Source organism: Eubalaena glacialis, chromosome 7 (assembly GCF_028564815.1).
Source record: "Eubalaena glacialis isolate mEubGla1 chromosome 7, mEubGla1.1.hap2.+ XY, whole genome shotgun sequence".
In the NCBI taxonomy this organism is placed as follows: domain Eukaryota; kingdom Metazoa; phylum Chordata; class Mammalia; order Artiodactyla; family Balaenidae; genus Eubalaena; species Eubalaena glacialis.
Window position 1 is genome coordinate 20,583,353 of NC_083722.1, and position 19,595 is coordinate 20,602,947.

The 19,595-nt window shown below is 38.7% G+C and overlaps 1 protein-coding gene across 3 annotated transcripts in view; it reads left to right on the forward strand.

The window, feature by feature from the left end:
- CARMIL1 (capping protein regulator and myosin 1 linker 1) overlaps positions 1 to 19,595 on the forward strand; it is a 325,537-nt gene that overhangs the window by 219,236 nt on the left and 86,706 nt on the right. For all 3 annotated transcript variants that reach the window (XM_061195770.1, XM_061195771.1, XM_061195772.1), the window contains exons 21-24: positions 1,796 to 1,968; positions 3,542 to 3,610; positions 6,378 to 6,471; positions 12,996 to 13,094. In XM_061195770.1, coding sequence (XP_061051753.1) covers positions 1,796 to 1,968; positions 3,542 to 3,610; positions 6,378 to 6,471; positions 12,996 to 13,094 — 435 coding nt within the window. The remainder of the gene's footprint in view (positions 1 to 1,795; positions 1,969 to 3,541; positions 3,611 to 6,377; positions 6,472 to 12,995; positions 13,095 to 19,595) is intronic.

Here is a 19,595-nt window from a genome sequence, read left to right on the forward strand (position 1 = left end):
TTCATTTAAAACATGAAGTTTCCGGAGTCTGAAGCATTTTTCGTTCAGTTTTTTTTCTATCTACTGGAACGTAGACTCTTAAGAAAATTGAAGCTCCCTCCCTAAACCTGCCTGAGTCTAAGATTATGCAGGCTTTTGGGCTGGGGTTTTAATTGACTTAGCACTTACTATGCCATTTAACCTTAAAAAATTTGATTCTAATTTATATAATATTACCTTTTGATTTTACCAGAGATGTATTACGTTTAGAAAACATGGTCAAATTTGGACAATAAGGACAATCGCTCGGGAAAACTAGAACCAAATGCATAATACCAGTTTGTGGACATATGAGTCTTGAAACTGTCAACACTCTCATTCTGCCTCCTGAGCCTTTTGGCAGATGTGCCTGGAACAGGTGTTCTATTAGAAGTCCATGTTCAGTGGTTAAGTGGACACGAATACACCCCACGATTTGTGCGGGGGTCCTACAGAACACCTAGGCACATCTCAAGAACCCCAGTCCCACGGGCCACCATGGAACCTGGTCATAGATGATCCTAGAAGCTGCTTCCAGCATCCACCTCCCTGTAATGTCCGAACTGCTTATGGAGTTAGCATATACAAGTGCTGAATATGGCTGGGCCAGTGTAGACCACCGCAGGCAACCCAGAAGACATCCAAATCCCCCGGAGAAGTCTTAGTTCTGACTTTTAGAGCAACACTGTCTTAAGTCCTGGAATTCGCACCACCTCATTAATTCAGTTATGGCTGAAATCAGGGATTGCAATTTAAATACCCACAGGGCTAGGAAGGTGACATAAACAAGTGTGAGCTGGGTGTAAGTAGGGAGCCCATTCTTTTTTTTTTTTTGTCAGATACTCTGTAGGCCAAACAAAACATACCTCCAGGCAGAGGGCTTTCAGTCTCTGGTTTAAATAGACAGTGAGTGGATTGGCTTGGGTTCACCACACAGCTTACAGTAATGAAAAGGTCACACACACTTGACTTCTTTTTTTTTAATTGTAAGTGTGTCTTTTGATTGGATCTTATAAGACAAAGCTAAGAGTGAGGATCAAAAAGATCTAGGATAAGCCAATAGGGGCAATGTTGTGCAGGAGCTGAAAACACAAAATCTGCAACCGGTCTGTCCGGTTCCTGTTCAGCTACTTTCTGTGTGACCTTGGTTGGATCACTTAACCTTTTTGTTTCTTACTTGAGAAGTAGGGATAACAATACCTAATATAATAATACCTAAGTATTGGGTTACTGGGAGGATTAAATGAGTAAATATATGTAAAAAGCTTAAATAGTGGTTAAGTGTTCAATAAATGTCAGTTATTATTGATCTTGGCTGGGTTTTATTTTGCATTTACTACTTCTAGTAATTTAGTACTAGTATTCCTCTACTAGTATTTTAAGACGTCATTTTACCTTGCATAGAAATAAAATGGGTCAAGGGATAGTGTTGCCATACTCAAGCGCAGACATTTCTGTGTAGTATTTTTATTTCTTTCTTCCCATCCTCCACTGCAAAAGAGCTGGCATCTGCCACTCTGGGTATCTTTCCACAGCTTCCCTTAGAAGAGAGGTGGCTGATGTTCAGCATTAAGACACACGCTCTTCATGTTTGACTCAAAGGTCCAGAACCTTCAGGTCCAATTCATCAGTGTCTTTTGGCCAGAAGTTTCCAAATGAGGCACTCTGTGTTTGTGCAGTGGGTCCCTCCCCTGATGGTTCTCCATGAAGTGGGTCCCAGCGAGCGGCAGCAGCTCTGACAACACTGTGTGAGCGCTGCCTGGTGTTCCCTCCACAGCCTCTGCAGTCCTTGTCCCTGGCTGACTCGAAACTCAAGACCGAGGTCACCATCATCATCAATGCCCTGGGAAGCAACACCTCCCTGACCACAGTGGACATCAGTGGGAATGGCATGGGGGACATGGGGGCAAAGATGCTGGCCAAAGCGCTGCAGATCAACACCAAGCTCAGGTACGCAGGCCGGGCCCTCGGCCCTGAGGAGTGGATGCTGGTTCAAAGGAAGGTCTGGAAGAGGGTCTGACCCAGCAACCGCTGCGGGGCCGGCTGTGTTCGCGTGAGGCCTGAGTTTCCCAGGCGAGCAGCTGGGAAGCAGAAGCGACAGCTTCAAGTCTTTTTTCAAAATATGGAGGAGGACATTCCCAAATTTAGACACAGTCATTTCTTCAAACTGCTGTCTTAAAGGTTTCCGCTATGAGGCAAACCCGACTGAGAACCATTGCAGTTTCCCATTTCACAGCAGCATTGACAGCTGACTGATGTGTCGGGAAAGGCAGGGGGCAGCAGAGGAGGGGTTTGGGGGCAGAGCTGGGAAGACTGGAGGAATAACACAAAGGGCTTCCCTGTACTTGGTTGTGAGCCCAGCGTCTTATCTTCCCTTCCCACTCCTGCGACATAAAGACCTAAAACCCAAGGGATCCATGAAGTCCTCTGGGTCGAAGGCAAGTTTGTATTGGATGCTAACTCTTCTTTTCAGTGGTTTTCATCCGTAGTGCTTCCCAAGCATGGCTTTTCTTAAGGATGAGCTATGCAGTAACCACTTCTCTTAGGGACTAGTTAGCTGGTCACCATGTTAGCATCCATCGTTCAGAGAGATCCAGTTGCTACCTAGACCAGCAGTCTGGTGAAGGAAGAGTTAATAATTCACACCGCTCCTCAAGGGCTTTTTCTGGCTGTTTCCCTTGCTTCCCAGTGTAAGGCCTGCACTAGACTTCTGTCTAAACAGAAGGCAAAAGCCAAAATCAGCAGTTTCTTTGAAGGTCAGTGTGTACGTGAAGAAGGTCGTTGAGGTTAAGAAGAGAAAGCAATTAGAGGTTGTGATCCTGGGAGCGTTCAGACAAATAAAAGCCATTTCATGTGTCGGGTGAATTGACAAATCCTAAAATACTTCTGAAGTATTCACATTCTGAAAGGAAAGTAATACTTTTCTTCCAAAAGAGATTTTGTATTTAAAAAGTAAACCACCTCCTAGGGTAACTGAGGTTTATCAGCAGAGTGAACTCAGTTGCTGGGATTGCTGATCATATCACGTCAGGGCAATGATGAAATGTCAGAAAATATGACCACTTTGTCCCTCTAGTTGTTTAGAATAGAAAAAAGTCTCAGTATCTGGAATTCTTTATGTTGGACACGAGAGACTGTTTAGCCTCTTGTATAAATAGCTTCAGCCTCAGACTTGAATACTAGAATGCTGTTTGGAGAATATGTTGGGAGAATATCAGGGAAATCAGGTTTTAGGGCTTTCTGGCTAGCAAAGCATTAGGTGACTTAATGGTAAGTTAATGTGTGTGCTGTTGCTTTTAAGTATGGTTTTTTTCATAGTACTTGAGCAGAGAATGGCTTTGGAATCTAATGTTGGGGGAAATGCTCATCCTTGCTTTGTTTGAAACAAAGCTGAACATTATTCCTTGCTCATTGTACTAAAATACCTAGACAGTGTTGCCTATAAGAGATTTATCTGCAATGGGAGAATCATTTCCTCCATTCTTAAGTATCTGATCATTTATGTGATTTGGTTTCCAAACAGGACTGTTATATGGGACAAGAACAACATTACTGCCCAAGGCTTTCAAGATATAGCTGTTGCTATGGAAAAGTAAGTTTTTCTTAGGACTTGTTTCTAGAAAAATAGAAAAGAACCAATGGTGTTTGTGTCTCTGTGGGGTAATACAAGTAGCAATAGATTGGGAATCAGAAGGTCTGGGTCTGATTAGTCTCCTGCTAACCAGCCATGGGACCTGGGAAGACGTTGACTTTCCTGTGGTGTGAGTTTCTTCATCTATAAAATGAGAGCAGAGATGCTTATTCCGCCGAACACACAAGATCATGGTTGCAGGGGGGTGGGGTGGAGGGGGCTACACAGCGGTCACCTTGCTTCTTTCTCCTTGTGGTTTTAAATCTCCTTCCACTGGATCTCACTTTTTTTTGCCCAGGATGACAACTCTGAATCCAGTGGTGAGAAGAAAGCTGAGGTCCAGAAAATAAAAATGAAATTGATGAAATGGCAAGGCTAGGGCTCACTGGTCTGATTTCTGTAAAAGGCTTTTTTTTATTACCTTCATAACTAAAGTCTGCAACTATTATTTATTGTCAAATTTACTTTCCTAGTAAACTAAATGAGGAAAGAAGAATACAAACGTGGCTGAAAAAAATGCTAGAAATCTGGTTCTTTCTGAGCTTTTCAATCCTCATATTGTATTCTAATGGTAGAAATGATCAAAGCAGATTTATAGCATTAAAAACAAGAGGTTGCAAAATGTAGGAGGGAAATTAGGGGCCAGTAGCATAGAAGTTGGGCCTCTTAGGAGGGGGAGGGGGTGCTCACTATTTTGTGTTTTCCTCCATGCACGGCCCCTCAGGTGGAGCTGTCATGCCCAACATGGTGACCTGGATAAAAGCCTAGACCTGGAATTAGGAGCCCTCCATTCAGTCCCTAGCTCTGTCACCAGTAAGCCTATGATCTTGAGCCTATGATCATTTCACCTCATTGATGAATTTTTCTTTTATAAAGTGAGAAATCACAGTAAATTATCTCTAAGTGGCTTCAGTTCTAAATCCCGTGGTTCTCCTTTAGCCAGGAAGTCAAAGTTGCTGCCACCACCGGCCATCACTAAACGTCACTAAACAAGGCAGCTTATAGCATCAGTCATCGTGGCCACCTCTCCCGGGAGCCTTCTGTGACTGCAAAACCTCCTGTAATTACACCTATTGCACACAAAACCTTTGAATGGAAACATATATTTACAGATTGCTGCATTTGGGTGCTAACAGCACAGCTGCCACTCTAATGATGTTGCAGACTGCCAGCCCAGGCAGGTCTTTGTGAGAAGCCAAGAGGATGCACCCCCAACACTCCACATTTCCAGATTGAAAGTAGAACTCCCTGATCACAGTCTGTTATGTACTCTGTGCTCCAAGATGCCAATGGTGTGAAATCACATTTGGTTTAAATAAACCACGCTGGTCTGAAGCATGATGAAAAGTGGATGAGGGAAAAGAAAATCTTCAAGGCTGCAAAAAGAGACGTATTACCTCTTAGTTTCAGTTGGCTGGTTCCTCTTAAGTCAAAAAAAAGCAATTTTGCTCAAACAAAGCTAAGGTAAAAATTAAAGTTATAGAAATAACAGCCTTGTCTTTGCTGATTATTTTACTTTCAGCCACCTTGTCAGTTGGACTGGATGAAGAACAGTTTTGGTTTTTTTTTTCCCATTAGGTAACCATCCCGATTGGCTGATTTTATTAAGATGACTGTTTATTTTCTTTATTATTTCTTCATTATTAGTACCCATTTTAGGAGTTAGTTGTTAATTTGTTCTTCCAGTAGAAGCCATGTGACTATCCATAAGAGTCACACCATCAGTGCTGCTTGTTGTTTAGAGACCTGAAACAAGCCAGCTGTGGGATGCCTAGGTACCAGTTGCCAACACGTGGCCCACAAGGTCATCCTTCCTGAGTGTCTTGTTGTAGAAACAGATGCATTCTGGTTGGGAGAGAGGAGGCATCTCCAGGGCTAGAGTTTGTGGTAGCGGAGCAGGTGTGAGTGTTCATCCAGGCACATAGCACTTTGTAGCAAGTTCAGGAGCAGAGGCCAGAGAGCAGATTTAGAGTTCTCACGCAAAAATGACTCACCCTTGCATTCTTGTGTCTAATCAGCCAGGCAACAGCCATGTGAGGTATTAAATAGACCCAGAGTTCCACAGTTGCTTTACTTGGTGTCTAGAGCCTGGGGCACTTGGGCTGATTTGGGCTGCCAACTGCCAGAACCTGTAGAGGTCAGGGTGTTGAGCCAGCAGGAAGGTTTTCTAAAGACAGTCACTGGTCTTGGACTTGGTTATTTAAAGGAGCCCAGAGCCTGAACAGACTGTTTTTGTGGATGCTCACATCCTTGGCTTGGCGAGCAAATGTTTTGGTTCTATTTTGGGTTTTTCCTCTACCGTTCTGGGTCTGTCTGTCACGTTGTCACTGTGGTAATCAAGTTACCTTCAGATCTGTTGGTGACTAAAATCCAAGTAGCAAGTTGATGCTGGACTTTTTTCCTAGCCTTTCTCTCAGGCCATCTCTCCAGTTCCAATTTGAAAATCCTGTCCTTGCTGTAATTGAAAACTGAAAGCAAAACAACAAAACCAGATTCCTTCAAGTTGTGTAGGTTTTGTAGACAGCGTGAATTGACGAGGTCACTCGTGGTGTCGCACAGGTGATAGGAAAGAAGGCTGACCTGCAGTCGAGGGGCCTAAGATGGTCCGGTAGTTTAGAATTTTCTAAGACACTCTGGCAACTCTCTTTTCGGATTTTAAAAAAGAGTGCTGAATTAAGATAATAGGAAGTTATTTTCAAATAAACATACCGTTTTCTCCTTTTTCTAGGAACTACACGTTGAGATTTATGCCAATTCCTATGTATGATGCTTCTCAAGCCTTAAAAACAAACCCTGAAAAAACAGAAGAGGCTCTGCAGAAGGTATTGAAGGATCAGTAACTTAATTATAATAAATTCACATTCGAGTGGAATTGTGTGAATAATACATTCTGAACATATGAACAGTGCTTTGTATTTTACAAAGCTTTTTTCACATTAGCTTGTATTCTTATGATCACGACTGGCATAATGCATGACTGGGGGAGGAATAAAATAAAGACTAGTCATGAAATTGAAGTGGAGTAAAATAGCATTCTTACAGCATCAACATGCCAGACTTAGGCATGGATAACTCCCTCTTCGTCCATTGGAGAATGTGTACAAGTGAATGACAACTAACACAACCTTCATCCCCTTCATCCTCAACAGCTAGAGCCTTCCCTTCCTTCTTCATCGAGAAATTTAGGGTATTACTGAGATCTCGCTTTACCACCTTTGTCTATAAATGTGTCTGAATCCACACGCATGCCCACCTCCTTTCTGGCAACCCCAGAGGATGATGGGTACCTTCCCCTTCAAAGCCCAGCCATCTTCAGTGCCTTTGACCCCAACATCTCTGCCCTGTGCTGGAAACTTGCCCTGTGAGTCATTCCCTCGCTTTTTCATATCTTGATCCTTCTCGTTCTATGGTTATGGCTACCTTTCTCTCTACTTTTAGATGTGCTCAAATATTTCCCATCCGAGGAAGCCTACTCCACCTTTATTATGGTGTTATTTGGGAAATCTTCTAAATCTTTCTTCCCTCTTTGTTCTTTCATCTGGTGGTACCACCCTCTGTCCAATCTCCTAAGCTTGACTTTTTTCCCTCTATATCTTCTGTAGCCAATCAGTCACCAAGTTTACTGATTCTAGCGCATAAATCTCTTCATTAACTCTCCTTCCCTCTGTTCCTATAACAGATGCCTTTATTCAAACCTCATCCTCTCTCACCAGGATGATTACATCCTCTTGTCTGTTTTCCATGCTGCAGTCAAAAATAGCCATCTTCCTTCATGGTGAAGTTGATCAGACTAAAACCTTCAATCCATTCCTCCTGGTGGCTTTTAGGATAAAGCCTAATCTCCTTAACTTATCATGAATTTCTGCCCAGAATCTGCCTCCTATTCACCACCAATTTCATCTCTTACCAACCCTTAGTCTTTGTTTTGCTCTACCTCAGGGAACTTGTTAGAAATGCAAATTCTTGGGCCTTAGAAACTGGGGTGGGAATTATACATCTGTGTTTTTCTGAGTTGTCCTGGTGATTGTAACATTTGAGAATCACTGAGAATCACTGCTCGAATCTAGATGATACTCGTGCTTTCCCCATTACTGTGCATATCTGTTGAGATTGAAATCAAGGGTCAGTTCATCCAGGAAGACTTCTCGGAGTCCCTTTTCCCTGCTAGGTAGGTGGTCTTCTCAGAATTTCCTGTGGTTCTCTCTGTCACTGGCCTTGTGACATTGTTTTAAGTTACCTGCCTCTATTTTTTTTTTTTTCTTCCTCCCAGCGACTGTGAGCTCTTTGAAGGCAGAGCCTATATTTTTCATCTTGTTTTATTCTCAGAAGCTAGTGCAGTACCTGGCATGCATGCTTGGATGTTCTTTAGACATTCAATGAATTAAAGAGAGTAAGGTTGGGAGTGGAGGGGAGAGGAAGCTGTGGTGTAGCAAAAGAAACCATCTAAGGTTTGGATTCAGAAGATCTGACTAAATCAAACTCTTCCCAGCATTGTAAGTTCAGTATGTATTTAATTTTTCTGAACTTTAGTTTCTCCATCTACATAAAAAATAAAGCTACACAATAACTGTATTTAGCTGACACTTAGCATATAGTTTATACTGGGTGCCTGACACTATTTTAAATGATTTACATAAATTAACATCTGTCATCTTTAAAATAAACCCATGAGGTAGGTTCTATTATATGGTCATTTTACAGATAAGAAAACTGAAGGACAGTGATTAAGTAATTTGCCTAAGGTGTCCATGAGGATCAAATGAGGTGGTATATGTGAAAAGCAGTTTGTAGACCATAAAGCAATATACAAATGTTCGATATCTTTACACTTTCCTAAAAGATATTAGTCAGTTTATAACAAAAGACATATTCTACAGAAACAAGGTTTCTGGTTTCGGATTAGACATGTAAAGAGTTTGGAAGTCATCATTCCCATCCTCACAACAAGAAAAAAAAAGCTTAACAAACAAAATCAGTGAGTTTTCTTAGGTCTGCCAGAAGATTGAGGTTACAAGGCAAACTGTCACCCTGGAAACTGGAGAGATGGTAATACAGAGAATCACAGAGAATCAAAGCTGAGATCAGCTTACCAGGGGCAGAAGCTAATGGAGCTGGTAACTCAAAGGAATGCTTAAACAGTAATTGATGAATTGCTGGAGGCTTAGTGTGGACTAGTTTAAGAGCTTAAAAAAAAAAAAAAAAAAAAAGAAGCTAAATACTCCTAGGTGCTTAGTCTTAGGGAGGCCCTGACCTTTGCATGGGTTTTAGTTACAAGAACCCCAGGTTATCACAGTGAAGATTGGAGGAGGATAATTCACTCATGTTTCTGGCAGGGGGAAGGGAAAAAGTAACCATTTTGAAATACACTCAGAGCATGCTGTTCTCCATAACAAAGGCCTACCCTCAAGAGAAACTATTCTACCAGAGCCTTATCTGACCTAGTAGAAGACAATTAGACCACCGCAGCCCCTTCCAGCCTTCCTGTTTCACATAAGGGAGGAAAAAAAAAGGCCAAGAAACACTTCTGAAGGTCACAGTCCAGGGACTCAGGCCTGGTTTGAAAAAAAAAAAAGCCTAAGTTTAATCATAAGATTATAGAATGCTTCCCCTCCCTATTATACTTAGATCACATATCAATTATAATAACACTGAATTACAACTAAGCAAAGCTGTAAGACACTTTATTTAAGAAGGCATTTCTAGGGAAACCCCAAAACAGCAGGGGAGACATAAACAAGGTCAATAGAAGAAATTAACTGGCATATACAGTTACAGCAGACATTCAACACACCTCAGCTTCTAGCCAGAGGAACATAAAAGCCTCACATTAAAAGACTGATTACCTCAGTTCCTATTACTAGCTACATCATATCTGGCTTTCAACAAAAAATTACAAGGCGAGCTAAAAGACAAGAAAAAACACAGTATGAAGAGACAAAGCAAACATCAGAACCAGACTCAGATACGACACAGATTTTAGAATTATCGGACAGGTAATTTAAAATAACTATGATCAAATATGTTAAGGGCTCTAATGGAAAAAGTAAAAAAAAAAAAGCAAGAACAGATAGGTAATAAAAGCAGAGAGACAGGAACTCTAAGAAAAAATTGAAAGGAAATGCTAGAGATCAGAAATGCTGTAACAAGCAAAAAATGCCTTTTATGAGCTCATCAATGGACTGGACACAGCTGAGGAAAGAATCATTGAGCTTGAAGATATGTCAGTAGAAACTTCCCAGACTGAAATGCAAAGAGGAGAAAAAGAATAGGGGGAAAAAAGAACAGAGGATCCCCAAACTATGGGACAATTACAAAACATTGAACATCCTGGTAATGGGAATACCAGAAGGAGAAGAAAGAGAAAAGAACAGAAGAAATGTCTGAAGTAATAATGACTTACAATTTTCTAAAATTAATGACAGACACCAAACCGCAGATCCAGGGATCTCAGAGAACACCAAGCAGGATAAATATGGCCCCCCCCCGCAAAAAAAATTGATGTGTAGGCATATCATATTCAAACTGCAGAAAACCAAAGACAAAGAGAAAATCTTGAAGGAAGCCAGAGGAAAAATATACCTTACATATTGAGAAATAAGGGTAAGAATTATATCAGACTTTGAGTCACAAAGCATGCAAGCAAGAAGAATGTGGAGCGAAATATTTATTTAAAGTGTTGAAAAAAAACCCAAAAAACCCAGCAGCCTAGAATTCTGTATCTAGCAATATTTTCCTTCAAAAATAAAGAAGAAATACTTTCTAAGACAGCAGTGTTACAAGGGGTGAACGGGAGAAATTGGTGATACTCCCTTATAATGTACCTGTACCTGCACTATTTGTGAAATGGTATACAGTTGGCCCGTGGACAGCACGGGGCTTAATCTGAGTATACCTTATAGTTGGCCCTTCTTGTCTGCATCCATGGATTCAACCAACCATGGACCATGTATGCTGTAGTATTTACTACTGAAAAATATCTACTTATAAGCAGACCTGTGCAGTTCAAACCTGTTTGTTCAAGGGACAACTGCAGTGTTATTTGAAAGAGGAGTTGGATGAATTGTAAATGTATATTGCAGACACTAGGGAAACCACTAAAATATTTATAAAGAAGTATACTTATGTTCTAAGAAAGGAGAGAAAAGTGCAATCATATACAATACTTAAAACCAGAGAAGGCAGAAAAAGAGAGGAGGATAAAAGAAGAAACAAAGAACAAATGCGGAATATGCAAATATATTAATTATAAAAGTTGTGTTTTTTTAAAATGAAAATTGGTGACTTTAAATCTCATATTTATTGTTTTTTTTCCCCTATAGTATTTAACTATGCTCTTATATATTCAAGTTTTCATTTTAACAGAACTGTCCTCTGGAAGAATTATGGCTCTTTAATTTTATTCTACTGAAAAACAATATTGTGATTCTATACTCAATCTTTATTTTTTTAAAATATAAGATTCCTTTATTAAAACACAGCACAGCATTTTTTTGCCTTCTGTGCTGCTGCTCTTTTCAGCAATGAGACTGAAGATGTCTGACTGACTGTAGACTGTCTCCCAGGTCACTGCTGCCCAGGGGTACTGGCAAATGTGATTAATGACACTTTTGGCTCTTCCTCTTTCCTTTTGACCTGAGTCAGGCCGCTGTCCTGTCCTGGTTCTCTGTCTTGGTCTCTAATAGTGCACAGAAGGAAAGTTTACTTTGTAAACTTTCCAGATGCAAATACTTTCAGCAGTGATGTGTACCTGACAGTTATTAAAGACACTTCAGCATTGTTTTTCTTCCTTCCCCTTGCACTAGCTTTTAGAAATGAGCTTTGAATATTATTTTTTTTTCTAAAATATTCCCTCTAGGCTAAGTCTGTGAAGCACTGTTGGTGCACCTGGGGAAGGCCTGGAAGCACGTGGGCCAGCCTTGGGTGCACTGCCTGTGTGTGAGCTGAACCTCCTGAATAAACAAGCTGCTCTCAGAACTGGCCCATGGCCAGGGCTTAATGAGGCCAAATGTAGAAGAACAAAACAAAATCACCCAAAGCTGGGTGGCAGTGTGTGCCTGTCATATTTCAGGCAGAATCTTTTTTTAGCAAAGACATTCTATCTTGATGGTAATGTCACCTTGGAAAGAGATTTCTTGGGAAGCAGCAAGAGAAAATTAATGTAATGTCATGGTATTAATGTGTCACTTTAATGATGCTTCATTTCAGGGGTCTTTTTGTTTTTATAATATCTTCATTTATGTTTAGTAGAATGGTACATTTTGTTCTGCTTTATGGTTTACAAGGATGATAATAATTATAGCCTGTATTTTAATTGCTCCTAATTGGTATTAAGTAGTAGTCATTTTAGCATATGCAAAATGAAAATGAAAATGTAATAATCCTGAAAGCCTCACAGTTACTAGACATTCTTAACCAGGGAACTGTAGTGACAAATTAGAAGCCAAATGGTTAAGTTGCATCATGAAAACAAATAAAAACAACAACTGAAAAAAAATAGATGGCATACTTAATCATCTCAAATCATTCTTTAAAAAAACACATTAATAGGTATTCATTATAATCAATAGTTTACATTTTTCAATGTATTATATATCCATTGTATATTGTTCTTCTTCAGTACTTTATTTCAATCTAGTTATCATTTGTATGTTTGAATTTTTCATAAAACATTGTCTATGTATAAAAATATAGATTGTCAAGCAACTTCAAGATTTCTCATTTTCTGTAGAAATCCATTTTCTTATTTTTGGTAATTTTGCTTTTAAAACCATTCCTGTTTTTGAGAAAACATGTAAACTTGGTGGATTAAGGAAATTGGTATATGGTTTTGAGTTGTACCAGCCTGTATCTTTCCAATTTTGTACCTATTTTCTCCTTTTTTCCCTTAAAATAAAGAATTTTCTGAGTGCTGGTGGATAAGGCCAAGAGGTTCAGAAAGGACCATCCATACACTATAGGGGTATTTATTTAGCTTCTGAACTGTTTAGTGGTTAAAAATTTGTGAGAGAGAAAGATTGTGATCGTGTACAGGAAAGTGATGAGAAGTCACTAAAAGGGATCTCTAACCCTTCAGGCAATTAAACACTTGCTCATCTTTGTCAACTACTGAGTGACATAAAAATTACCCTGGTTACCTGCGAGTGAAATTTCTAACTAAAAACACCCCTAATGCATCACGACAGTAGCCAGTTTCCCCATCTCATACGTTTTGTGGGGTCAAGGCCCTGGCAGGATGTGTGAATTAGTTGCTTGGGTCTTCAGTTTAGCAGCTGGCTGTTGCACTTATGACTTTACTCTCTGCTGAGTCAAAATGTGTTCTTGAGAGAGACATGTGCTTAATTTCCAGATAGAAAACTATCTGCTCCGGAATCACGAGACTAGAAAATACCTTCAAGAGCAGGCCTACCGCCTACAGCAGGGCATTGTCACCAGCACCACGCAGCAGGTAAGAAGGTGCCAGTCTTCTCCCAGTGACAGTTCCTCCTCTTACTCATGCTGAACTGACCCTTTTAAGAGCCAGGGACCAAGGATTTTTATTGTTTGAATCATTCCCAATGGGGCAGTAAGAACCTGTTTCTGAAAATGACAACAAATGTTAAGTAGAGTTTGGGGGAGGTTAATTCTAATGCTAAATATGCACTTTTCATTGTTGATGATTTTGTGCCTTTTAAGATTGTCAGTAAGGTGTATCTTAGATTTATATACAACTATTAGGAACCCTGGATTACAGATGATAAAAGTCTGAGGGTAATCAAATTTGCTACTTTGGAGACATCCTATTCCTTTTCTTCTACTCCCTCACACTTCTATGAGTAGGAAACAAATTCCCAGATTCTTCTGAATAATTAAGAATTTGTTGAATATTAATTAACACAAGTGCTGAAGAGAAACTAAACTGTTTTTTACTTCATTCCTCTTCTCTCTACCCAACTTTAGAATAAAAAAAGTATGGAATGTTTTCCTCCAAAAATATTAACCAAAACCAAGGATCATAAGATATTTGAGGAAAACCTATAGGATGTCAAAGAAAGAAGAAGATAAACCAAAGAACTGAGCTCAGATAATTCAGAGTACAGCAGAGGACTTTAAAAAAATATTGTAATTAGTAAGTTCAGAAGGAATTGAGACAATATTATATCCATAAAATAGGAATGAGCCGCTATGAAAAAGAATAATAAGAGGATAAGAAACAATGCTTAACAGTTGAAAATATGAAAACTGTAATATAGACTTAAATTAACCAATAGGGCACAAATTAAGCTGTTTCTTTGGTAGAAAACAAGAGAAAATCTTAAAACATGCAGTAAAAAGACAGATAAAAAATATGAAAGAAAAGTAAGTCAGAATCCTGAAGAGATTAAAAGTGACCAATAGCCTTCTGATAGGAACCTCGAAATTTAAAAAGAGACATAATAGAAAAAGTTAAAAAAGAGAAAATAATAGAAAAGCATTTCATATGAATCTTGGGGTTGATATGACCTACTGAAATTGATATGGATGAATGGGTGAAGGCCCACACCTGGTCAGAACACCGAGAATAAAGAAAAAACATCTTAAAGAGTTCCAGACAGAATAAAAAGGCTATCTTACAAGGGAACTGGAACCAATTCTTAGCATCAATCTCAATTACTAGAAACAAATGAGGTTCAGAGGGGAATTTGTTTTGGACCAAGAATTCTATATCTAGTCATTTTATCAAACAGATGCGAGGGCAGACTAAAACTGTCCTCGCACATGGACCCAGAAATTTTACCCCCAATATTCCATACGAAAAAAGGCTTTTTGAGGAAATTTTCCAGCATAACAAAGAAAAATAAGAAAGTATACAATATGAGGTATAAATAAGAAACGAAATCATAGAAGTTATAAGAGCTGAAAGAAAGCTTTAAAAAGTTGCCACTTTGGGAAAATCTGCTTTGAGCTGCAGAATTAAAAGATACAGGATTACATTTCTTTCTCTATGAATCCCATAATCATAATTCTGTACCTGCATTTTAGTAGATTTAAAATTTTAATATCAACTTAGACAGGAAGGGAACACCTAATTATTGCTATACTAAAAAAATGTACATGTTGGAAATTTTAATGTAAAAGTAATGAAACTAATTAAAATTAGGAGTTGAAGAGGGAGAAAGGTGAGTGGTAGTATAAATATACTAAATTTTTACTTGTTTCATGGAATAATCCTCTATTCTATAATTCATAAATCAAAAATACAGATGTAAATCTACTATTTAAATTTAAAATGGAAGCCACCAAAAGGATTAAAACAGAGGGTTTTCAAAAATGTTTATTTCAGCAGATTGGGAGGAACTGACTGGTAGGGAAAGTTTTGTCATTTGAGACCATTTTGTATGGTTTGTTCTATTTTCTTACCTTGGGCAGATGTCATTTTAATTTTTTGTGGTGTCTTTGGTTTTGGTATCAAAACCAAATGAGGGTAATGCTCATCTCATAGAATGACTTTGGAAGCATTTCTTCCTCTTCAATTTTTTGGTATACTTTGAGAAGGATAAGTGTTAAGTCTTCTCCCAGTGTTTGGTAGAATTCACCTGTGAAGCCATCTGGTCCTGGACTTTTGTTTGTTGGGAGTTTTTTTTTAATTACTGATTTAATTTCATTACTGGTAATTGGTCTGTTCATATTTTTTTTTCTTACTGATTCAGTTGTGGGAGATTGTATGTTTCTAGGAATTTATTTCTTCTAGGTTGTCCATTTTATTGGGGTATATTTGTTTGTAGTAATCTCTTATTGTTTGTATTTCTGTGATGTCACTTGTAACTTCTCTTTCATTTCTGATTTATTTATTTGAGCCCTCTCTCTCTTTTTTCTTGATTAGTCTGGCTAAAGGTTTATCAGTTTTGTTGATATTTTCAAAGAACCAGCTCTTAGTTTCATTAATATTTTCTATTTTTTTTTTTTAGTCTCTATTTCTTTTATTTCTGCTCTGATCTTTAGGATTTCTTTCCTTCTACTAACTTTGGTTTTGTTTGTTCTCCTTTTTCTAGTTCCTTTAGGTGCAAAGTTAGGTTATTTATTTGAGATTGTTCTTGTTTCCCAGGATAGGCTTGTATTGCTATAAACGTCCCTCTTAGAACTGCTTTTGCTGCGTCCCATAGATTTTGGATCGTTGTGTTTCCATTTTCATTTGTCTACAGGTGTTTTTTGATTTCCTCTTTGACTTCTTCAGTGATCCATTGGTTGTTTAGTTGCATATTGTTTAGCCTCCACATGTTTGTGGTTTTGCACTTTTTTTCTTGTAGTTGATTTCTAGTCTTATATTGGTCAGAAAAGATGCTTGATATGATTTCAATCTTCTTAAATATATTGAGAATTGTTTTGTGGCCCAGCATGTGATCTATCCTGGAGCACATTCCATGTGCTCTTGAAAAGAATATGTATTTTACTGCTTTGGGATGGAGTGTCATTTTAATTTTTTGTTGTTCCTTTTTCTTAAAAGAGAAGGAAGGAAAGATGTCCATAATAAATGAGTTGTGTGTAATCTTTTAAGTAGGTAAAATTATATGGATGACTGCATAGATATGCATAGAGATTTGTGAAAGAGTGTTCACCAAAATGTTAATGATGGTTCTCTCAGGTGCTGTGATTAGGTGATTTTTATTCTCTTATGCTTCACAGTATTGTTTGAATGCTTTACAGTAAGCATGTATTTATATAAGAAAAAGTAAAGCGATATGTGTTGAGAAAAAGAAAAACAGTAATTATGAATATTAGTGAAGTAACAGGGAGTTTTGAGAAGGAAAACATTATTTTGACCTTACCAGTGCCTTAAAAAATCTAAATTTTTTTCCTGCAAGGGACTAATATTAGCCTTTAGTACTTTATGGTTTACTGTTATTTCCTGGTTTTAGTGTTTAACATTAAAAGCAATGAGAGTGCTAAAATCTTACATTGAACCTTTGCCTTGGGTTCCTTTATGAGCTACCATAATGCAGGCTTTTCTTAATACAATATCCTTTTAACTTTTTTCCTCATTTACAGGGGTTTTGCTCATCCAAAACAATTACTGCCACAACCTTTAATGCTAATTCTTAAAAGTAAGTTTTGTCTTCTCAGTCAAGAGGAAATTATACACAGGAGGCATATACAGATGTTTCATTCTGCATGGGTGACATCATTCTGAATTATTTGAGTCATTATGTAGTAGGTATACTGCCACCTTTTCGCTTTGGGGATTTCTTAGGACATGATGATTAGCAGTTTTCAGACTTTAATTGTTTCCGTCACCTTAGGAGAGATTCATCTCCTTCTTATTGAAACTTCTTATTGAATTTTCCAGAAATAGGAACACAGAAAGAATAGACCCTCTGTGACTACTTCTGCCAACCGCATAGCCAGTCATCATTCCTGGGTGACACTGAGGGATTAAAATATGTTTCAATGAAACATTGAAGTCTCATAATTGTTCACATATTTGTTTTTGTCTCTAGTCTTTGTTTAGGAAAGACCTTCACATGACAACACTCCACCTCTGACCTTCACATGACTCAACATTCCACCTCTGCTTTTGATCTCTTCTTTTCCATCTCTTAAACCCTCTTAATCAAGAGTTAGCAAACTTCTATAAAAAAACCAAACAGTAAATAGGCTTTACCGCCTGCATGGTCTCTGTTGCAACTACTCAGCTGTGCTATTGTAGAGCAAAAGCAGCCATAGACAATATCTTCATGAATGAGTGTGGCTGTTCCAATAAAACTTTATTTACAAAGACAGGCCCAGAATTGACAACCTATGCTAAGTCTTCTTTCTCACCCTTAAAAGAAAAAACAAAACAATTTTATTGCCTAGACCTGTTTACTTAGCACACTCTCTTTCCTTCCTTTCATGCGCAGATTTTTATACTTGCTTTCATGACTTCTTTGCTACCCACTCACTTTGCAACCTTTCAGAATGTGCCCTCTGTCCCAGTCTGTCTGCTGAGATGGCTCTCAGTGGACCTGGTCACCGAGTCAGAGGCCTTTTCTCCCTCTTCGTCTTTTGATGAAAAGAGGCCGTCCGTATGTGTAGTGGTCAGGAACTTGGGCTCTCAAGTCAGATGACCTGGATTTAAGTACAGGCTCTGCTATTCCCTCTTAGTGGGAAATGTTGTTAGTCATTTACTAACCTCTTTAAGTCTTGATTTCATCTGTAAAAATGGGGGAAATGACTCAGAAGGTGCTGTGACAATTCAGTGAGGTAATGCATGCAAAGTACTTGGCTCCTCACTAGTAAACATTGTTTGTAGCTATATTTTTATTATCACGATTATTATCATTATTATAGACTGTTTCATCTTTCTTAAGACGCACTTCTTGGTTCATCCGACAGTGTGCTGTTCTGAATATTTTTCTGCTGCTCTTTGTCTCCTTTCTACATAACTTTCTCTTTTTATCCTTCAAATGCAATCATTTTTCAGAGTTTTGTACTTAGTGCTATCTGATCTGCTTCTGCCATTTTAACTCTCATCTGTGGATGACTCCTGGATCTATCCCCTCAGTCCCTGTTTCTTTCCAGAAAATCCTTTTCTTCAACTGCTTGTTCAGCATCTTCATCCAGATGGCCCTCTGAGATAGCACGGTCACTAAGACCAAACTCATCCCTTGGAACAACCGATTTTGCCATTTTTCTCAGTGACATCATCATTCACTGAGGATAGAACTCCTGGAGTCATCTTGGATGCCTTGTTTGCTTTATTCATCCAAGGTCACTATTTACTGCCCATGTACCTTCAAGGTGTCTTTTACAGCCATTCTTTTCTTTCCGTTTCTATTGCCTCTCCTCTTGTTAAGGCTTTTTATTAACTCCCTTCTATGTCTTCTTTTACAAGCACTGCAAGAACTAGTTTATTCATCTTCCATGTCTCCTTGTGCTTTTTACAGCCCTTTTCCTTTGTATTAGGGAAGCCGAGTCACTGTGAGTGTTATGGGGTAAGGAATTTTTAGATCTTCACAATTGTGGGAGAAGCTGGGGGAATAGATGCTCTATGCCTTGTACACGGTGTTTGAACTCCTTAGCCTGTGCCTGAGTCTTATACTATCTTGCCTCAACTCAGCATTCCAGTCTGATCTCCCACAATAAAGCACCCCGGTTCCTAATCAGGAAATAGGAATCACAGGTGTCTGGATATGCCATTGCTTATGTTCATTCTTTGCTTTTAAAATTCCCTTCTCTTTTCTCAGTTTGTAGAAATCTTTCAGGACCCAGTCTAAAAGCTACCTTCAGCATCAGCTACATGTGATCCCTTCCTTGACTGAAATCCTTTAGAACTTTCTATCATTTATTTAGTCATTGAATAAACACTTATAAGGGTCTGTGATATGGCAGGCACTATTATAGGAGATGGAGCTTTGGCAGTGAATAAAATGTGCCTGTCTTTGTGGATATTACATTATGCAAACTTTGTATCTTGTGTTATTGTTAATTGTGAATATTTCTTTCCACTTCTAGATTTTTACGTTGCTTGGTGGCAAAGGGTATATCTTACTCAGGACTGTATCTCGTTCAATGCAAGGTGTTGAGTATATTTCTTTTGAATTGAATAAAGAAATAGATGTGGAGGAAGATAAAATTTTCCACGAGCAAGCTATTTGCTGGGACTGAGAACAGTTGTAACAAGTTGCAAGCAACCAAAGATGGCATTTATTGCTAATGGTTCTAAGTTCTGCACTTGGGTTCTATAGCCCAGTATGTTTGGAAAAGCCTAAGTGGTCACCACCAAGTGAGATGTGAGTTGCTGTGTGATTTAGTTGCCAAAGAAGCCAATTTGACTTATACCACATTAATGAAAGTATACTTTCTACAGTAAGAAAGGTGATAGCCCCGTTCAGCTTAGTGATCCACTCTTCCTGTGTTACAATCTATTTTATTGAGGGGGGGCATGTTTTGTGACGGTCTTAGATGGAGGGAGAATTCAGAGAAGTGACCTGGGGTAGACAGGGGGAGGTGG